At 35.3% G+C, this 18,200-nt stretch overlaps 2 protein-coding genes across 2 annotated transcripts; one reads left to right on the top strand and one right to left on the bottom strand.

Annotated features, from left to right (window-relative positions):
* Window positions 1–9,332: 9,332 nt before the first annotated feature.
* Window positions 9,333–10,332, bottom strand: LOC106717620 (alpha carbonic anhydrase 8). The gene is made up of 2 exons (XM_045684078.1): window positions 10,198–10,332; window positions 9,333–9,748 (listed from the first exon to the last, which is right to left on the bottom strand). Exons 1-2 carry the CDS (start codon window positions 10,241–10,243, stop codon window positions 9,366–9,368), a joined length of 429 nt encoding a protein of 142 aa, XP_045540034.1. The 5' UTR covers window positions 10,244–10,332; the 3' UTR covers window positions 9,333–9,365.
* A 1,593-nt stretch (window positions 10,333–11,925) lies between these two features.
* On the top strand, window positions 11,926–15,093 carry LOC106717589 (endoribonuclease CG2145). The gene is made up of 6 exons (XM_014511470.2): window positions 11,926–12,404; window positions 13,046–13,157; window positions 14,138–14,222; window positions 14,320–14,472; window positions 14,544–14,632; window positions 14,746–15,093. The coding sequence occupies exons 1-6, from the start codon at window positions 12,031–12,033 to the stop codon at window positions 14,980–14,982; spliced, it is 1,050 nt and encodes a 349-aa protein (XP_014366956.2). The 5' UTR covers window positions 11,926–12,030; the 3' UTR covers window positions 14,983–15,093.
* The last annotated feature ends 3,107 nt before the right edge of the window (window positions 15,094–18,200 follow it).

The following is an 18,200-nucleotide window of genomic DNA, read 5'->3' on the forward strand; positions in this document are numbered from 1 at the left end:
GAGAGCATTATCTCAGATCATTCACCCGCCTTACGCTCCGAGCTTGAGCGGATTAAAACAGAAAGTAATACCAAATTCGTGCACCTTACAATGGGCAATTTATTCGATTTCACTCTTTTCGTCAATTTCATATTTCGGAGTGCGACTTCACGGCAACGATGCTCGAGTCTTACACGTCTGTGTCTCTCATTCAAAATTCCAATGTAATTGATATTAATTAGTAACACGATTTCATTTTAATGTTATAATCGAAATACCTTCACTTACATCTTTAAATTAATTCACCAATCACCAAACAACTTGGTACAGTCCAGACATTCTGTCACAGAAAGATTTCAGTCATATTTAATTATCCTACAATTTTATTAACACCATACAATCTAAGTCAGCTTTCCTATAGTCCTAGATTCTGGTTAAAACGTTATACTAGCGCCGACAACTTTATATTATAAAGAGTATTACGTTTTATCATAGATCCTGGCACATCTCTCTCTTATTTTATACCATTATACATCGTCTCTCGGTAGGAATCACTCAAAATAAAAGACAATCAAAATGACGTATGAACACTGAACGAATGGGCCAATTAGCTTCACCCTATTTGTACAGCTTTACTTTCGCTTGCATTATTTTGTCACCACAAAGACGTCAGAGTGGCAACGGCACAACGAGGCGCCTCCAGTTCCGCGCACATGGATCCGCTTTGCACAACGCCGTGTCACAATAACGACCTCCTTGCGAACTGAATACAGTTCCAATTCGGGTTACGTTAGTCACTACAATAATCAAACCACACGATTTAAATAATGTTTATTACGAATTAGCTTTATTACTCTCTATAAGACAAGTTGTCTTTTGAATTATGGATAAGTACTCTCCATAAATGCCAGGAATAATCATTAGAGAAGAGAACCCTATATAAATAAGATACGGATTTTTTATTTCTACCAAACTTGTGACATTTTTAAAATATATGATCCCAATAAATGGTATTGGAGGGGGGCAATAACAACAGTAATTACTGCTTTTAAAAATAGTTAATTCTTGAAATATTTTTTATTATGTGTACTTTTTTGTTAACATATGTACAATTAAATAAAACCAAGTGTACTTAATGAATTCACCTCTGTCATTTGTCCTAAATAAACAATTAAAAAAGGAACCTATGAATAAATTATACAAGATACGTGTTTTGAAACTTGAGCGTATTGACGGCATTGACCCTTTGTAATAATTGTGTAATTAAATACGTCAAAAGAGCGATAACAATGAGGCAGTTTCGATTATAAAACGGCGCGGCTGTTCGAGGCGGACTCGGCAGAATGAGGGCGGATCTTGTTTCGTAACGCGACACCCGCCCGAAGAAAGTGAGAGCGCGACTCAGACGGATGTGGGGGAACTCCAGAGCCATTTCATATATCTTAAATATTTTCTCTATAATGATCATTTTACTAATCTAATTGCTCATTTTTGTACTCGGGTTTAACAATGATAAATTGCTTTAAATCAAAACATAATAGTTGTGGTAATGGTTGGAAATAATACTTATTATGTTATTTATAAATGCATTTTTTTTCACCATTTTTGGTGTTAAATTTTTTTATTTTATTTGGGATCTTGATAAACCAATTAAATTTAAGTATTGACTTTTTTCTACTACTCTACAATCCATTTACTTGTATCTGATAAAAATCTTAACGCGACTGCTTTTAAGCCTCACTTAACCAAATTTCACTTATACATTTCATTTCATTGAAATTATATTTTCACACAAAATACCGAGACACTTTCGCTTATCCGACGTACTACACAGATATAAAATAGCCTCGTGTCTTTGTTTGCAGATTAGTTGGATAAGTAAAAAGTACACGACGCAATTGGCTTAGCCTATTGTTTATAAGTATAGAGCTGCGACTCTACTGTGCATTGTTATACACCAAATACTAACCAATATAATTAAGCGAGTCGTACAGTAAGGAAGATATGGTAGAGTAGTAAATTTCTCATAGCCATATTAAATTACACTCAAGACGTAAACGAATTGGTTTACGAAACAGAAATGTTATAGTCTGAAAAAGTATGATCTAATAAAAGTACTGTTTAGCTGGTACTTTTTCAATTACAACAGACTTTTCTGGTTTATTATTGTTTGGGAGATGTTTATACTCAGTTTGAACGTCTGACTTAGATTCGATTTGGTGAATTTTGATAGATATTATCTTCCTAATCACATACTACATACGTGTCTCAAAAGCCCGTAACATAGAATGGTATTGAAAGATAACGGATCTACATTTTTTATTTCCTCACACATACTTTATTTTTTTGTTTCCATCAATGTAAATTGTAGGAAAAAAATAATTAATTCTATTTATTACAAAATAAAATAAACATGTCTTTAATCTAGCATCTATCTTGTAAGGAACTATACCGATATCGACGTAACATTAATGAGTCACATTTGTTATTGTTCGCTAAATGGGGACAGTTGCGCAACAAGCGGACTGCCGCTGCCGTAGAGGGTCCTGATGACGTCACCCGCTCGCTGAAACGAAAGTGAAAGCAGCACATTTCTTGTTTAGGGTACTCGAGACGACAGGCTAATACTAATGTCTTGTGTCTTATAAATTATGAATTTAATTCGCATCTAACCGTGCGTTTCCATTGCTGAAATTCATGTATGAAAACATATTTTCATCTCACTCTTTCTTCTTCAAAAAGTGAGATAGTAAAATGTTTTTTGCGTGCATTTCTGCAATAGAAACTAATGGATTGTATCATAAATATGTAAATGTTATTTGTAAAAAATGTACATTTCTTTAATCGTAATAATATGTAATATCGATCTATATATTCATAGAATCATTACAATATGCTTCCTACTAAATGACATAATACATTGGTGAAAGTTATTTTCTAATAAGTAAATTATGTTATGAAATATATGTATATATTCTGTTGAACTTCCTTAGTATGTAATAAAAAATATAGTAATAAAAATATCATTGAATCTTCCTAATAACTATAAATGCGAAAGTTTAGATGGATGGATGGATGGATCGATGTTTGTTACGAGGTATCTGGCTGCAAGGATCTTACTGAAATTTGGCATAGATGTAGAACATAACCTGGATTAGCACATAGGTTATTAATAAAGTTTTTTTTAATATCCCGCGCAGACGGAGTCGAGTCCAGCTAGTGTTAAATAAATGAGTTTATTCATGAACAGGGATCTCAAATTAAGGATTAATAAGTGTTATTATATAAATACGTAAAATATAATGCTCATCGGTCATTATGGTGCTCAGATGCACACTAATAAAATAATTATGTTCTGACCTACGTTGTTTCATTTCAGATTCCAAGAAGTTTCTTGTTGGTAAATCACTGATCTAATCAAGTTTGCTATCCCTAGTCTATAACATTAGTGTCTTAAAGCGAGTTTTGACTGCAGTGACACTTGTATTAACACATATTCCCTCAACCTCAACCACAAGAGACAACAGTATGTGTCAATAAACACAGTAAAAAGTTCAACATTGTCATACTTCTGACGTGTACATCTTACTTCGTGCTAATTTTTAGATGAGTAGATGGATGGATGTTAGAAGGTATCAAAACGTTCAGCGGATGTCGATGAAATTTGACACAGATGTAGAACATAGTCTGTTTTTAATTCCGCACGGACAGAGTCGCAGCCAGCAGCTAGTGAAGCAATAAACGATGAATACAACTTTAAAGATGTTCTGATAAGATTGTGAAACTAAAACAAATTTCAATGATATCGATCAAAACATTCAAATCAAATTATAATTCTTGAAACAAATCAAATCTCATCAAATATGAGTTACTTTGAGTACATTTACTTTCTATATTAAAATGAAAAAGAAATTGTACATGAGGCTGGTATTTAATTAAGTCGCGGAAGTTTACTATGTATTCTTTAACTCACTGCGCCTCACATAGCGAAAGCGTAACGACATTTTGTATGTCATATTTTCTTTAAAACATAATTTTAATAAACATTTAATTGATGAAGACAACATGGGATCTTAATATGCAACTTAATAGGGAACTTTAAATAAAAATAGAACACGTTATAAGGCATAGTATCTGGCAGAATTTGACGTGAGTGAAATAATGTACATTTCAATATTAAAAAAAATCTTAATGGTTTGGCATTTCTTCTTACAACATTAATTTATAACTTTATTTTGTTTTCATAGAATAACATGCATTGCAAATAAAATTCCAAACGTGTACATATCTCAAAACATTTTATAATCTTATCTATATATATAAAAGAAAGTCGTGCTAGTTACACTATAACTCAAGATCAGTCGAACTGATTTAACTGAAAATTGATGGGGAGGTAGCTTAGAACTAGGAGACGGACATAGGAATTTTTTTATCAGGTATTTTGTTTATTCCGCGCAGACGGAGTCGCGGGTAAAAGCTAGTAATAGATATTATTCAGGGAGAAATTTCAATTGAGTGTATCCTAGAGATCGGAAGTATATTTGAATTCTATTGACTCATTATCTCGACTAGTGAAACTCTAATGAGCATTGCCTAGAAGCAGTTGTGACCAGTAAAAGCGTACCAACCCTCGCGAGACGGCATTCTCGTCTAACTTTCACTGACGGGAACACAACGATTTCAACTGTAATTGATCCGTTGGAGAGTGTCCTTTGTCGTTGCATTAACCATATTTAATTTGCATGCAAAAACTCTATAAAATTTACGTGACACCATTGATGACTGTTATTCTGAAAGAATTTTGTCCCGATAATTAAATATAAATTATAATAGATCAGTCTATATCATAAAATGCCTGATTACTTTGTAATTGCTGCTTTAATTTCCTATAAAATCGGTATTAATAACCAAGTTAAATATTTCGTACACTTAAATGTAAGCGCCTGCAATAAAAAATATTATATGTATAATTTGCATTAGCCTTAAACTCTTGGTAACGCTGTCCAGGCGTCAAGAATATTTCGATATATGTCTGATATTTATATATAGTGTTGTATTAAGAAATAAGAAAAGACTAAGAACATCGGATTCACCGCCAAAAGAATTTTCTTTAGAGAATAGGTTTAGCTCTCTAACGACTGATGTAGATATGCCCGGCCCTTCAGAAGTCACTAGGAAAAAAGAAAACAAACCACCACCCCTTATATTATATGGTATAGAAGATATAAACAAATTAATTGAAGCCTTTGAGTCTGTAATGGGACGAACGGACTACTCACTAAAAATTATAACCAAAAACCAATTAAGAGTAAATTGCACAACAGTAGAATCTTATAAAAAATTAATGACCTTCGTGCGCCAAAAAGGATTAATAGGACACACATTTACACGTAAAGAAGAGAGACCATATAGAATTGTAATAAAAAATTTACATCACACAACACCCCACGAAGCAATCATAACAGAAATTGAAAAATCAGGCAACAAAGTTAGAGGTGAGATTATTAATGCTAGAATTGGACCAAATAAAAGACCTTCGACAACTTTCTTTGTCAACATTGAACCTGGTGCTAACAATAAAGCAGTTAAAGATATAAGAGTCATATACAATACAATTGTAGCAATTGAAGATCCCAAAAAACGTAAGGTGATAGCTCAATGTACAAAATGTCAACAATATGGTCACACGAAAAATAACTGCTTAAGGCCATATAGATGCGTAAAGTGTGCAGAGGCACATAATACTGCAGACTGCCCTAAAAAAGACAGAAATACTCCAGCAAAATGTGCCCTATGTCTTGGTAGCCATCCAGCTAATTATAAAGGGTGCGAGGTTTATAAAGAAATCCTATCGCGGAAGTATAATGTTAAAAAACCAGAATCTCTCTTGGAATATCAACCAGAAAAAATTCCGAAATTTAAAAGTAAAGACAGCAAACCATCTAATGTAGACGAAAGTGAGTCGATCAGAAAATATTCTACCAACACAAGAACATATAGTGAGGTCCTTAGAAACGAACAACAATGTAATGCTAATTCAACCAAAGTAGTTGAGGAACTACTTATCAAACAATCTGAAAAGATTGATTTACTCCTTCAACAAATAAGCAACCTTATGGGGCTTATGACCAAGCTAGTTGACAAATTACTACAATGAATTATTTAAAAATATGTATCTGGAACATAAATGGTCTCTCGCCTAATATAGATGATGTAAAACTTCTACTTAATATACATAAACTTGATGCATTGCTTATATCGGAGACACACTTTACTGATAGAAGTCTCATAAAAATACCTCAGTATAGCATATATTCTACCAATCATCCAGATGGCACTGCCCACGGTGGTACTGCAATTGTAATAAAAAGTTCCATTAAACATCACCAATTACCTAGTTTTAGAAAAGAACATATACAAGCGACAACAGTTTGCATACAGGACAAAGGTGGCGAATTTAACCTATCATCGATATACTGCCCACCAAAACACAACATTAAAGCGAATCATTTTAAGGAACTCTTCTCAACTTTAGGAAAAAAAAATCATTGCTGGTGGCGACTGGAATGCCAAACATTCCCACTGGGGATCTAGACTCATCACCACAAGAGGTAGAGAACTAATGACATGTATATCTACCAACAAGCTCATAACCCTATCGACTGCAGAACCAACGCACTGGCCGACGGACTCAGCTAGGCTACCGGACGTAATCGACTTCTTCGTAGTTGGTGGATTGCCGAAACTATCTTTCAAGATCGAGTCATGCTTAGACGGATCATCCGATCATACTCCTGTTTTACTAACAGCTAGCACTACTGCACTTCAGACTGATAAATATTCGCCACTATATAACTCTCTTACAGACTGGTACTCTTTCCGCGAAATAATAGAGAGGGATATAGAACTAAAAATACCACTCAAAACATCTGAAGATATTGAGAGGGCTGCCAAAAATTTAACAAATATCATACAGTCGGCATGCTGGCGAAGCACGCCCGAAAACCGACCTACAAATGGTAAGTTTAGTATCCCTATCGAAGTGAGAGAAAAAATTCGAGAAAAAAGAAGACTACGACGTGTGTGGCACCAAAGTCGGTGTAGCAATGACAAAAGAGCACTTAACAAAGCTATAGTAGACTTAAAGGAAGCTCTCAAAACCGCAAATAATTCTGTTATGCAGACGTATCTGGAATCTCTTTCTCCAAGTAAGGCTACAAATTACTCTCTATGGAAGGCTCTTAGAGGAATGAACAAGCCACAAAATAGAAAGCCTCCAATAAGGAGTGGCCAAAACACTTGGGCGAGAACAAGTCTCGAGAAGGCTAAAGTCTTCGCAGATCACCTGGCAAAAGTATTTGTGCCGAATATGCCTGAAGTGGGGATGGATGAAACAGACATTGAAACTATATTAAATCAAGATTACCAACTAGACTTACCCATTAAACACATAACACCTAAAGAAATCCGGCGTGAAATACAAAACCTAAAGAATAAAAAAGCCCCAGGGTTCGACTTAATAACAAAAGAAGTTCTAATACAGCTACCAAAGAAAGCTATAATGTACATAACCGCACTCTTTAATTCCATTCTAAGAGTCAAATACTATCCTAAACTCTGGAAAATATCGCAGGTAGTGATGATTCATAAAGAAGGTAAACCTGAAAATGAGGTCTCTTCCTATAGGCCTATTAGTCTGCTCACAGTGCTTTCAAAAGTATTTGAAAAACTTCTCCTCCGAAGATTAATGCCCATACTACACGAAAAACATGTAATACCAGACCATCAGTTTGGTTTCCGACAAGAACATGGAACCATTGAACAAGTACATAGAGTATGCAACAAGATAAGAAAGTCACTAGAAGATAAAGAATACTGCTCATGCGCATTCCTTGACATACAGCAGGCATTCGATAGGGTTTGGCACAGGGGACTGCTATGCAAAATAAAACAATTTTTACCCCATACTTTTTATGAAATCTTAAAATCATATCTTTCCGATAGAATATTTCAAGTCAGAGAAAATGACAGTACGTCCTCATTCTACGATATCCAAGCAGGTGTACCTCAAGGGTCGGTCTTGGGTCCAGTCTTATACACATTGTACACTGCAGATTTCCCTGAAAGTAATAATTTAACCACAGCAACATATGCGGATGACACAGCTGTCTTGGCCAGTCACAAGGACCCAAAGACTGCTACTGTAATGCTCCAGAATGGACTCGATGAAGTAGACAAATGGTTAAAAAAATGGAGAATAAGAGCCAGTGCTTCAAAATCGGTCCAAGTGACATTTACGCTGCGCCATGAAAACTGCCCAGCAGTTAAACTAGGAGATCAAGAACTTCCACACAGTGACGTCGTCAAATACTTAGGTATTAGACTGGATAAAAAACTCACATGGAGAGCACACATTATAGCAAAAAGAGATCAACTTAACATACAATATCGAAACCTTCAGTGGCTCCTTGGAAGAAGGTCTGTTCTAAGCTTGGATAATAAGCTTCTACTTTATAATGCTGTTCTCAAACCAATATGGACATATGGGATACAAGTTTGGGGTTCCGCAAGTGCTTCAAATTTAAACATCATACAAAGGGTGCAAAACCGTATACTTAAGAACATCTCGAATGCCCCCTGGTTTATTAAAAACTCAGAGGTGCATGACGTACTAAAAGTGAACACCGTCCAGCAGGAGCTCAAAGTGATTGCTGCGCGCTATAAAGCAAGAATTGCAAACCACTATAATCCCCTGGTTGCAACCTTACCTAAATGTGACCACAGAAGGAGGCTTAAAAGGGCCACTATTATGTAACAAGCAAGACTCACTAAGGTCTGTTTAAAAGAAGAAGTTTCTTGATGGAGAAATAATTCTGAAAAATTACTCGTTCCTCATATCTGCTTAAAGTTTTAAAGACTGATTGCAGATGCAGCTTAGAAAAAAAAAAAAAAAATATAGTGTTGTAAGTATAAATGTGTTTTTTTATAGGTTAATAAACCAAACAGTACGTAAATATTATAAATGGGAAAATGGCTTTAAAGATCGAAAGAAATAATCATCTTTATGAAATCTTAATAAATAGTAACGTATATTTATCTTATGCCATAACAGATACTATCACGTGTTCACATTATTATAACAAAAGGTCACAAATAATGTTTTCTCACAATGTATTTTAGTAAAATAAATAAATAAAATAGATCTATAAAATATAATTGTATGTAACAAGACATATAGATTAAAAAAAAAAAACAATTTCGTATTGATTCAATGCATTTTGGATTAATAATAAAATTTATAATTAAAGATAACATACATATTTAATTATATTAACATTAATAAATACAATGATTTTAAGTTAATAAAATAATACATATGAAAACGTTTAACCTTGTTTAACTGCTTGACTGTAACTGTATGGGCGTATGACACTTGCTTTACCCTGACTATCATAGAAGTTAATAAGATGCTTTACACTGCCAGGACCCGGTGTAGTGACTGGCTTGGTCGCTGGGGTCGGATACACGGGTACGGGTTTCACTTGAGTCGGCGCTTGAGTAGTCTGAATTGGTTTCGCTGCTGGTACCGCTTTAATCGTAGTTGGTACGGTCGCTGTTGGTTTAGGAGGAACGTTCGCAGGTGCAGATTTTGGCGCTGGAATAGCTGGAGCTGGGTTTGCAGGTCGTTGACCAGGATTTACGCCACCTGCCTCCATGTTGATAAAAGCAAGGTTCGCATTTTTGTCAAAAGGCTGGTATACTTTACGACCTGGAATATTTTAAAGGCAATAAATGTGAGCAATTGCTGTCACAGTCGTTACATTTGTTTATTTATAAGGCTGAATGTAATAAAATTCTTGATAAATACCGAAAAAAATAGAACCATATTGATTCTAAAATTAACCTTCACGATGTTAAACACGGAAATGATTTTGCGTAAACATCATAACAAAGAAAATGTCAACAGAAATATAACCTATACAAATAAAAATGGTTGTTTACTAAATGCTTCTCAATTGCTTAACACAAATACCAACAAACAGGCAAAATAACGAAATCTACGAGAAACTCAATACTTTGACCGTATTTATTAAACCTAAGTTTTAAATGATATCAAAACTAAAAATATACAATCTGTAACAGCTGTTACAATATTTTTTATTGGATATTCATAAAGCATATTTTAAAGCTTATTTACAATAGATTTAAGTTACTTACATTCAGCGTAATAAAAGGCGAACAATAAAATAAATGCGATCTTCATATTGTCTTAGTATGCGGGCAACGTTTATGTTTCAAGAGCAACTAACTAGTAACTAGTGTTGAGAACCGCCTGGCAAATGTTTTCGGCAAACTTGTAGCTAACCGTCGGGTCACGTCATCTTTGCCTCACACTGACCTTTGTTAGTTAACCTCGAACGATAACTTACGAACGAGAGTGGACCGAGATTAAGAATGTTATAAACACAAGAAATATTTACTTGGAAAACATATTTGATAAATAAATTAAATCAATCTAATTTATATTTCAAAACGCTTATTAAATAGTGAGAAGGATTTGGGAGTGTATTACTCCTTCATACAAAATCGACCGCTCATACGAATGTTCGTGTAAAGTCTAGTACCTTTTTCAAATTGAATTTATTATTTGTATCGAAATACGAACAAAGAAACAAGCATGCATAATAATTTGTTTCGGTGTGTCACTCTGCCTGTTGAATTATTAAAATAGAATATTAAAGTTTGAACAATGGCCAAGGTGCTGCTTTTTATATCAGAGGCATGTAGACATAGAGATGATAGCTAGATAGATATATATATATTTGGCTTATCATTTCTTAACTTGACTAAAAACTCCAGAGATATTAAACTATATAAATCTATATATATAAAAGAAAGTCGTGTTAGTTACACTATTTATAAATCAAGAACGGCTGAATCGATTTGACTGAAAATTGGTGGGCAGGTAGCTTAGAACCAGGAAACGGACATAGGATATTTTTTACCCCGTTTTCTATTTTTTAATTCCGCACGGACGGAGTCGCGGGTAAAAGCTAGTATAGTATATACATGTATAGCAGTATTCATTCAACAAGAAATATTTGTAATGTCATCGTGTATGGAAATCCGCATAACAATATCGATCAATAGAGTTTCTTGTGCGACACTAAATCAGTTCAATAATCGGTTCCAATGCATTATACATAAAGTTATATACGATTTTCCCGGCGTACGAAGCTCGGCATCTCTCGGCACGCAAGTTTTGCATTACACGCGCCCACTCGCCTGCAACCGCCTGCTTCTGATGTCTCTTTTCAAATAACTTTCTTTTTGTACTTATCGACACTTCGCAACGCTTCAACTAAAACATTTGTTATACATTTGAGATGGAATTCTAGACCTGGGATAAATTAAGATTTTATTTCTCCAAGAAAATGGAAAAATATGACATTCTAACCTTTCCCGAATTACAATAGTAAACTGAACATCCCTTGTCTAAATATTTAGAGAGCTGGTTAATATGGCTGACAAATCGGCAATAACATCGACACATGAATCTAGACGACGTACGTATGATATTTAATACAATAGGCAGTGTATGGGAATGTGTCAATTCCATCGTAGTACAATAACTATCTCATTCATTATGACATCAATCAACAGTCGCATTTGCAAATATAAACAGGCCAGGTAATAACGACTAGTGTGTCAGTCATTTAAAACATATGTACGATAGGCGACGGAGTGATTGATTTGTGTGTATTGATATATGCATACACCGTACGTTGTGAGTCCTTAACGAGGGACCGAGGTCATTGTTGTTTACCAAGGTTTACTAACAACTGGCATTGATTATGCCGAATGATCATTGCTTCTAAAACTGGAAATCCGCGAGTTGAATCTCGACAACATTCCATATCTATAGAGATATCGGCTGGAAATGACGTCACCCTGAGGTCGCTCCGTATCGCAGGCGGCGCGATCGCGGGCATAGAAATCACTAGTGCGTCGCGGCCGTGCTAGAACTAACGTCCTAGCTACCACAGAAACATGAGAGTAACACTGGTTCTTCTACTTTGTGTGGCGGCTTGCCACGCTGATGATTTGGCGCAGACCGCCGGCCAGATCTTCTCCAACATCCTGCCGAACCTCATCAGCAATTCGGTGACGGGCCAGCAGGGGAACACGGCGACAAACACTCTGCAGCAGATCGGTACCGTGGTCGGTGGCGTGGTCGACTATGCCAAGAAGAAGAGTTACGAAGACATGCTGCGACAGGTGCAGGACTCTACCAGCGATGATGATATTTTGAAGCTCAGCGAGGAAATGTTCAATACGGACATAAACAATGCTATCAACTACATACAAGTCAATTTGCAAGGGAAAACCAGTCCCCTCTCCAAAAACGACGAGGCACAATCAAAGTGAGTAGGTTTATTTTTCATCAAGGTCTTTTTATTATTAAAAATAAAACCTTCGCTGATGAATCACCAAATACAAAAATAGTTAAAAATGTTATTCGTTACGTTATTCATTGTAGCTATTGTAATTTTAAAAACAAACTTAATATATATCTACAAAGTTACATAACTATGTCTACAAAGATTGAAATCACATTATCTTAATATATATATTTCTTGTGTGCGTGTGTATGTGACTGAACTCCTCCTAAACGACTGGACCAATTTTGATGAAATTTTTTGTGTGTGTTCGTGGAGATTCGAGAATGGTTTAGATTTACAGTTTTTTTTTTTTTTTTTTTTTTAATTCCGCGCGGACGGAGTCGCGACCGACAGCTAGTTATTTATAAAAAAAATCTTATCTTAATATATATATTTCTTGTGTGCGTGTGTATGTGACTGAACTCCTCCTAAACGACTGGACCAATTTTGATGAAATTTTTTGTGTGTGTTCGTGGAGATTCGAGAATAGTTTAGATTTACAGTTTTTTTTTTTTTTTTTTTTTTAATTCCGCGCGGACGGAGTCGCGACCGACAGCTAGTTATTTATAAAAAAAAGAACAAACAACTAAAGGTCTATATACAATTAAAAACTTGTTTTGCAGCTTATTAAATGTGCCAGAGAACGTATGGAACGGCCCAACAATTCGACCTTTCGTTGCTCTTTTCGACAACTATCACAAAAATGTCATAAGGCCAGAGTTCGTTACACCAAACGTAAGTTATCTTCTCAAAACATATCCTCATCAGAACCTAAAAATAGCAAGAAAATTAGCACTTTAGTGAAACAAATAGGAATGGTCTCTGAATAAGGGGATCGGATTTCGCGGAGCATGACATCATTGAAATCATGTGTATTTTCCTCACTTTGCCGTAGTCAATCGTGTATAAGTACTTAGACTGGTTTTAAAATAATGGATCATATCAATTTGTTATCTTTGTTATTTTAAAGGTAACCAAAGTAAACAATTTATGATCACAAGATTTCAAATTAATTAAACACTTTAAATCTAACTCAATAGACTTAATTCACGATCCTGTCGTTAGTGCGACATCCGTTGCACCAAACTCTAAGGTTACTTAGAAGATAAAAACTGACAAAAGAAGAATTCATAAAAATAACATTTATATTTTACACCAGTTCACACATCCAAAGGACCATTATCGTTTTTAAATTTATTAGATTCCAACGAATTGACGAAACATTTACAAATTAGTTATCAGTAGAACTAGTGTTCTAGCGGCCCTTGCTACAAGCCCCACATCTCCCTGTCCCTTAGGGCCGTAACTTAGCATGTGTAACGTAATATAATTTTTTCTCTTAATGTTTTTGTTCCTCAAACATACAATTCCACAAACGTTGTTATTATTTGCCGAGGAACAAAATAACTCAATAACCTTTTAAGTGGTATGAACAAGTTGAGTGACAGCAACAAAGAGGATCAATTTCAGGTTGATCGCGAACTGTGAAATTTAAAATAAGCCTTGGCTCCGTGTTAACACGGTTTCAAAATTACAGTACTAAGTTCTCATTCAGGGCGTTTTAGAGATATTGTCAAGAAAGACCCTTAATAGCAAGCAAGCCTCTTAGTTTGCTCGCGTATGAGGTTAAATATTTCCTTGTTTTTTTTTTTTACTTTCTATTACAAGAAATTTTCGATTTCCAAAACTACTGCTAATAACCTTTCATTTTATAGGAGGAGTCGGAACAAACTACTTACATTAACACTATTTTGGCTACTGGCCCTATAAGAAGTTTAATGACGTTTTTGGTTAACAAAGGTAAGTTTATTCAATATATTTTTGACGCGATAGTACTAGTCAGACTTAATTATGAGAAAGTAAGAGAGTACCAGTAACCTGTTTTTTGTAATTTTAGGCCTAACACAACTCAATGAATACAATGAGCAAGTGCAGTTATTGAAAAAGATTTGGTTCACAAAGTACGCGCGTCATTGGACCGGCCTCTGCAAATGTAGTTGTGCTTTCGAAAACATCTTCATGGCTGAATTGAAATCTAATGAAGTTCTTGGTAAGAAATAAATATTCATCTATTTAAATTAACATATGAAAATCTTAATTTTTCCTTTCAATTATTTCCAGGTCTTCACAGCTGGCTATTCTTCGCAAAGCGAGAGATGGACCACAAGGCCAATTATCTCGGACATATTGATAAACTGGATTTGTCCGGTGTAAGTAATTCATGATTTTCACGCTATAATGTTTGGAAACGGTAATATTTTCATTAAAAAAAAAGTAGTTTTTCAGCAAATTTGCCAGTAAAATGTTTTACCTTAATTTACAGAAAGGATTGATCCTGAAACAGCATTCGATCTTAAGTGAGACAAAAGATGCACCAGAGCTCACTATGTTTGTGGGTACATCCCCCGAGCTAGAGACCGCGCTCTATACTCTATGTTTCATGGCGCGTCCCGATAGACCTTGTAAACTGGCTTACAACAACGTACACTTTACTATCCAGACTAAAACATTGAAGGCAGAAAATGTACTCCTCATTGACACCGCTTATCCGACCTATTAATTATTTTTTTAAGCTATCCAAAATAGTTTTAGGTTATGATGGTATGGATATTCTTTTATTTATAATTTTTAGTACCATTAATTGTTTAGTCATCTAGTAAACGATTTTTTTTAACATGTAATTGTTTTTTTTAATAATACCCACTACTAAATGTTTAAATTTGACTAAAGTAGAAAAATGTTAAGAAACAAGTAGGGAAAATTATTAAGAGAAAATGTTATTTGCTATTTTCGTGCTTAAATCGTTATTAGATATGTGGGACAAAGTTCGTTTGATTAAGTATGATACGAGAGGTATCAACGATGTATGAAGCAATAAAAGGTTATCAAAAGTCTCAACCAATTGAGATATAAACCGAATAACAAACAGATTAAGTAATAATTATATTGAATAAAACAATTCAATGTTGTTTCTGATTTATTTAAAACATTTTCATAAAACGTTTAACAATAAACAAAAAAAAACATATACCATAAATAATAAAAGTAGATCGTATCAAAATATCAAAAAGTTATTCTTTATTTCAATACTTCGATGTTAGGTTATTTTTTATAAGATTTTTTTACAGATCAAAAATTTTTATGTTAATATTATCTTATAATAATACATTTTATTAAAAATAAAATTTTCCCAAACTTAAACATGGATGACATTGTTTAAGTTATTATTAAAATTATGCAAATTTTTATTTAATGTTTTGGAGTCTTTTCTTTGTTAGAAGTCTTAAATCCTACTTTAATTTTGACATAAAACATAACAAAATATAAGTTTAAATTTAATCTCTCTAATTTTCTTAAAAGTTTTTTGGCAAGATTGGCAGTTTATGTAATATTAACTTGATGGTAATTTTATTCTTGTGTAATAAAAAAAAGTAGAAATGTTAATAAAATTTTGTGAATCTGTCTACCGACACTTTTACTAGAAAACATCATAACCATTCATGGTACTAAAAAATTAAACTTTTTGCATTAAAATAAAAAAAAAATTGAAACATGTTTTATATGTACCTATAAGATAATTATAAACGATCATAAAACATGACTAAGAAAATATATTTTCAACTTAATAACTAATGTATATCTAGAACAAAAAAAAAATCTGAAAAAGAATATATGTTAAATACTTCAGACTAGAAAAGTATGAGCATAATTTTAACTTCGAATTAAAAGTTTAGGAATACATAAAATGGCACATTTAAATGACAAACATTGCTATGATTTTACGCTTCACTTTATTAGAATATATCTGACTCAAATTTTTAATATAATTGAAGGACATATTTAATATTTAGTACTAAAGTTAAGGACTAACTAAACTTTTAAAGACAGATATATTTATTATTTCAAGGAATATTACAAACTATATACTAAATATAAATTAAATAACATTATTATGTAAAAACTATAAATAATATGTTAAAACTACTAAACTAAACTATATACTTATACTAAACTAAAAATAAAACTAGATTATGTAAAAAATCGACCCCAAATCGCTGCGCTCGCAGGGTAAGGTGCCCAAGAGACTGGCGGCATTTCCCCGTTGAATGGCCAGGCTCAACCTTTGTCCGAAATGCGCGCCAGCCCTTGGATCCCCTGAGACGTCGATAAGGCGTACGGAAATCTCCTTGAACAGCTGACGGGCTTCCGCACCCCAAGGCCCCAAGGTCTCCACGGCAAAAGGCACAAATATATACGGCTCTCCCAAAGCTGCATATTTACGCCTTTTATTGGTTTCGGCTGTCGCCGCAGCTGCACCGGCTTTGCGAGCGGTCGCTTTCACATGGGATGGGGCAACAGTGTCCACGCATGTGGCATCCCACACTAGTGACCGCCCGTTTTTCCAAGGGATGAGCGTCATACCATCTGGCCTCTTGCCATCGTCCCGGGCGATGCCATTAGGTTCGAGCACTGCTGGCACCCCGGAAGAGGCAAGGGCGCGACGGATGACGTCATTTAAGGCGGCATGACGCGGAATGCGTCCTGCACTGCGACGACATGCTAAACCGTGATGACCTAGAGGATCCACGTCTACCCCACAACGACAGCGATGGGCTTCGTTCGTCCGGGCCCCTAGCCGTAAGCTTACCGCCAAACTAAATGTAGTCCTCTCCAAAAGGGTACCTACGCTAAACGATGGAATGGCATTTAACCAGTATCCTGATTCAGGTTCACAGCTGGCCAAAAGACGAGACCGCTCCGCTTCGTTTTCTGAAGACTCTAACAATTGGTTTCGGGTCTTCATGCAGAGTGGCTCATCCCACTGCCGCTGTGAAGCCAGGTTCAGGGGTAGGTCCGGACCGGTTGCACTGAGCCAGGCATCCCTGGCCTCGGCTAAACAGGCAACCTCTACGCCGCAGAACGACGGGCCTAGTATGCTACCAACGAGGTTAACCGAGCTATAAACCGAGGACAGAAAGGCTGGCAGTGCTACACATGAAATTTTCCGTATTCCAAGACCACCATGGCGAATCGGCAAGGTTGCTTGGGCCCAGCACCTATCATTCAAAGGACAATTGAATGTGCTATTTAAAACTACTCTTATTGTCTCATCTAAACGAGAGAGAAGGTCATTGTGGGCCCAAAGCGGTGTACAGCGAAGCGTATAGGTAGTCTTGGGAACAAAGAGACAGAATTTTATAATAAAATAAGCCATGTGAGGATTTATGTCTTTTAGGCGGCTGGAAGATTCCTGAAATTTTAATATTTGATCTTCTACAATTTTGGTGAAAGCCGCTTCCAGCACCGGGGCCCCCAGTAGACGGAGCGACTGGTCGTCAATAATTTTAATATTAGGAGCCAAAACATTAAATTTAGAATTTAGTTCATAGCGACATTGTTCCGGTAATCTTTCGCTGAAATACAATTCGCATTTAGAAAAATTTAACTGTAAACCAATATCACTGAAAGATTTTGTAATTTTTTCCAAATCTGACAAAACAGAAGCAGCGTCTCCACCCAAGGTCCCGTCGTCCAAATACCATACGTTGAATTTAGAAGTCAAATTCTTGATGTGGGGATGTATTGCCAAACTGAATATTGCCGGTCCGAGAGGGTCGCCCTGCTGACAGCCGACAGCTGATTGTATAAGTTGACCATTATAGGCTAGGCTGGTTGATCCGCTGTAGCATTGCCACAGGTAAGCAAAGGTAAGTGGTATCTGGTCCTTTGCCTGGGTCAGCAAGACGCCCCTGTCCAAAGAGTTAAATGCATTCTTTA

This window comes from Papilio machaon, chromosome 2 (genome assembly GCF_912999745.1).
Source record: "Papilio machaon chromosome 2, ilPapMach1.1, whole genome shotgun sequence".
In the NCBI taxonomy this organism is placed as follows: domain Eukaryota; kingdom Metazoa; phylum Arthropoda; class Insecta; order Lepidoptera; family Papilionidae; genus Papilio; species Papilio machaon.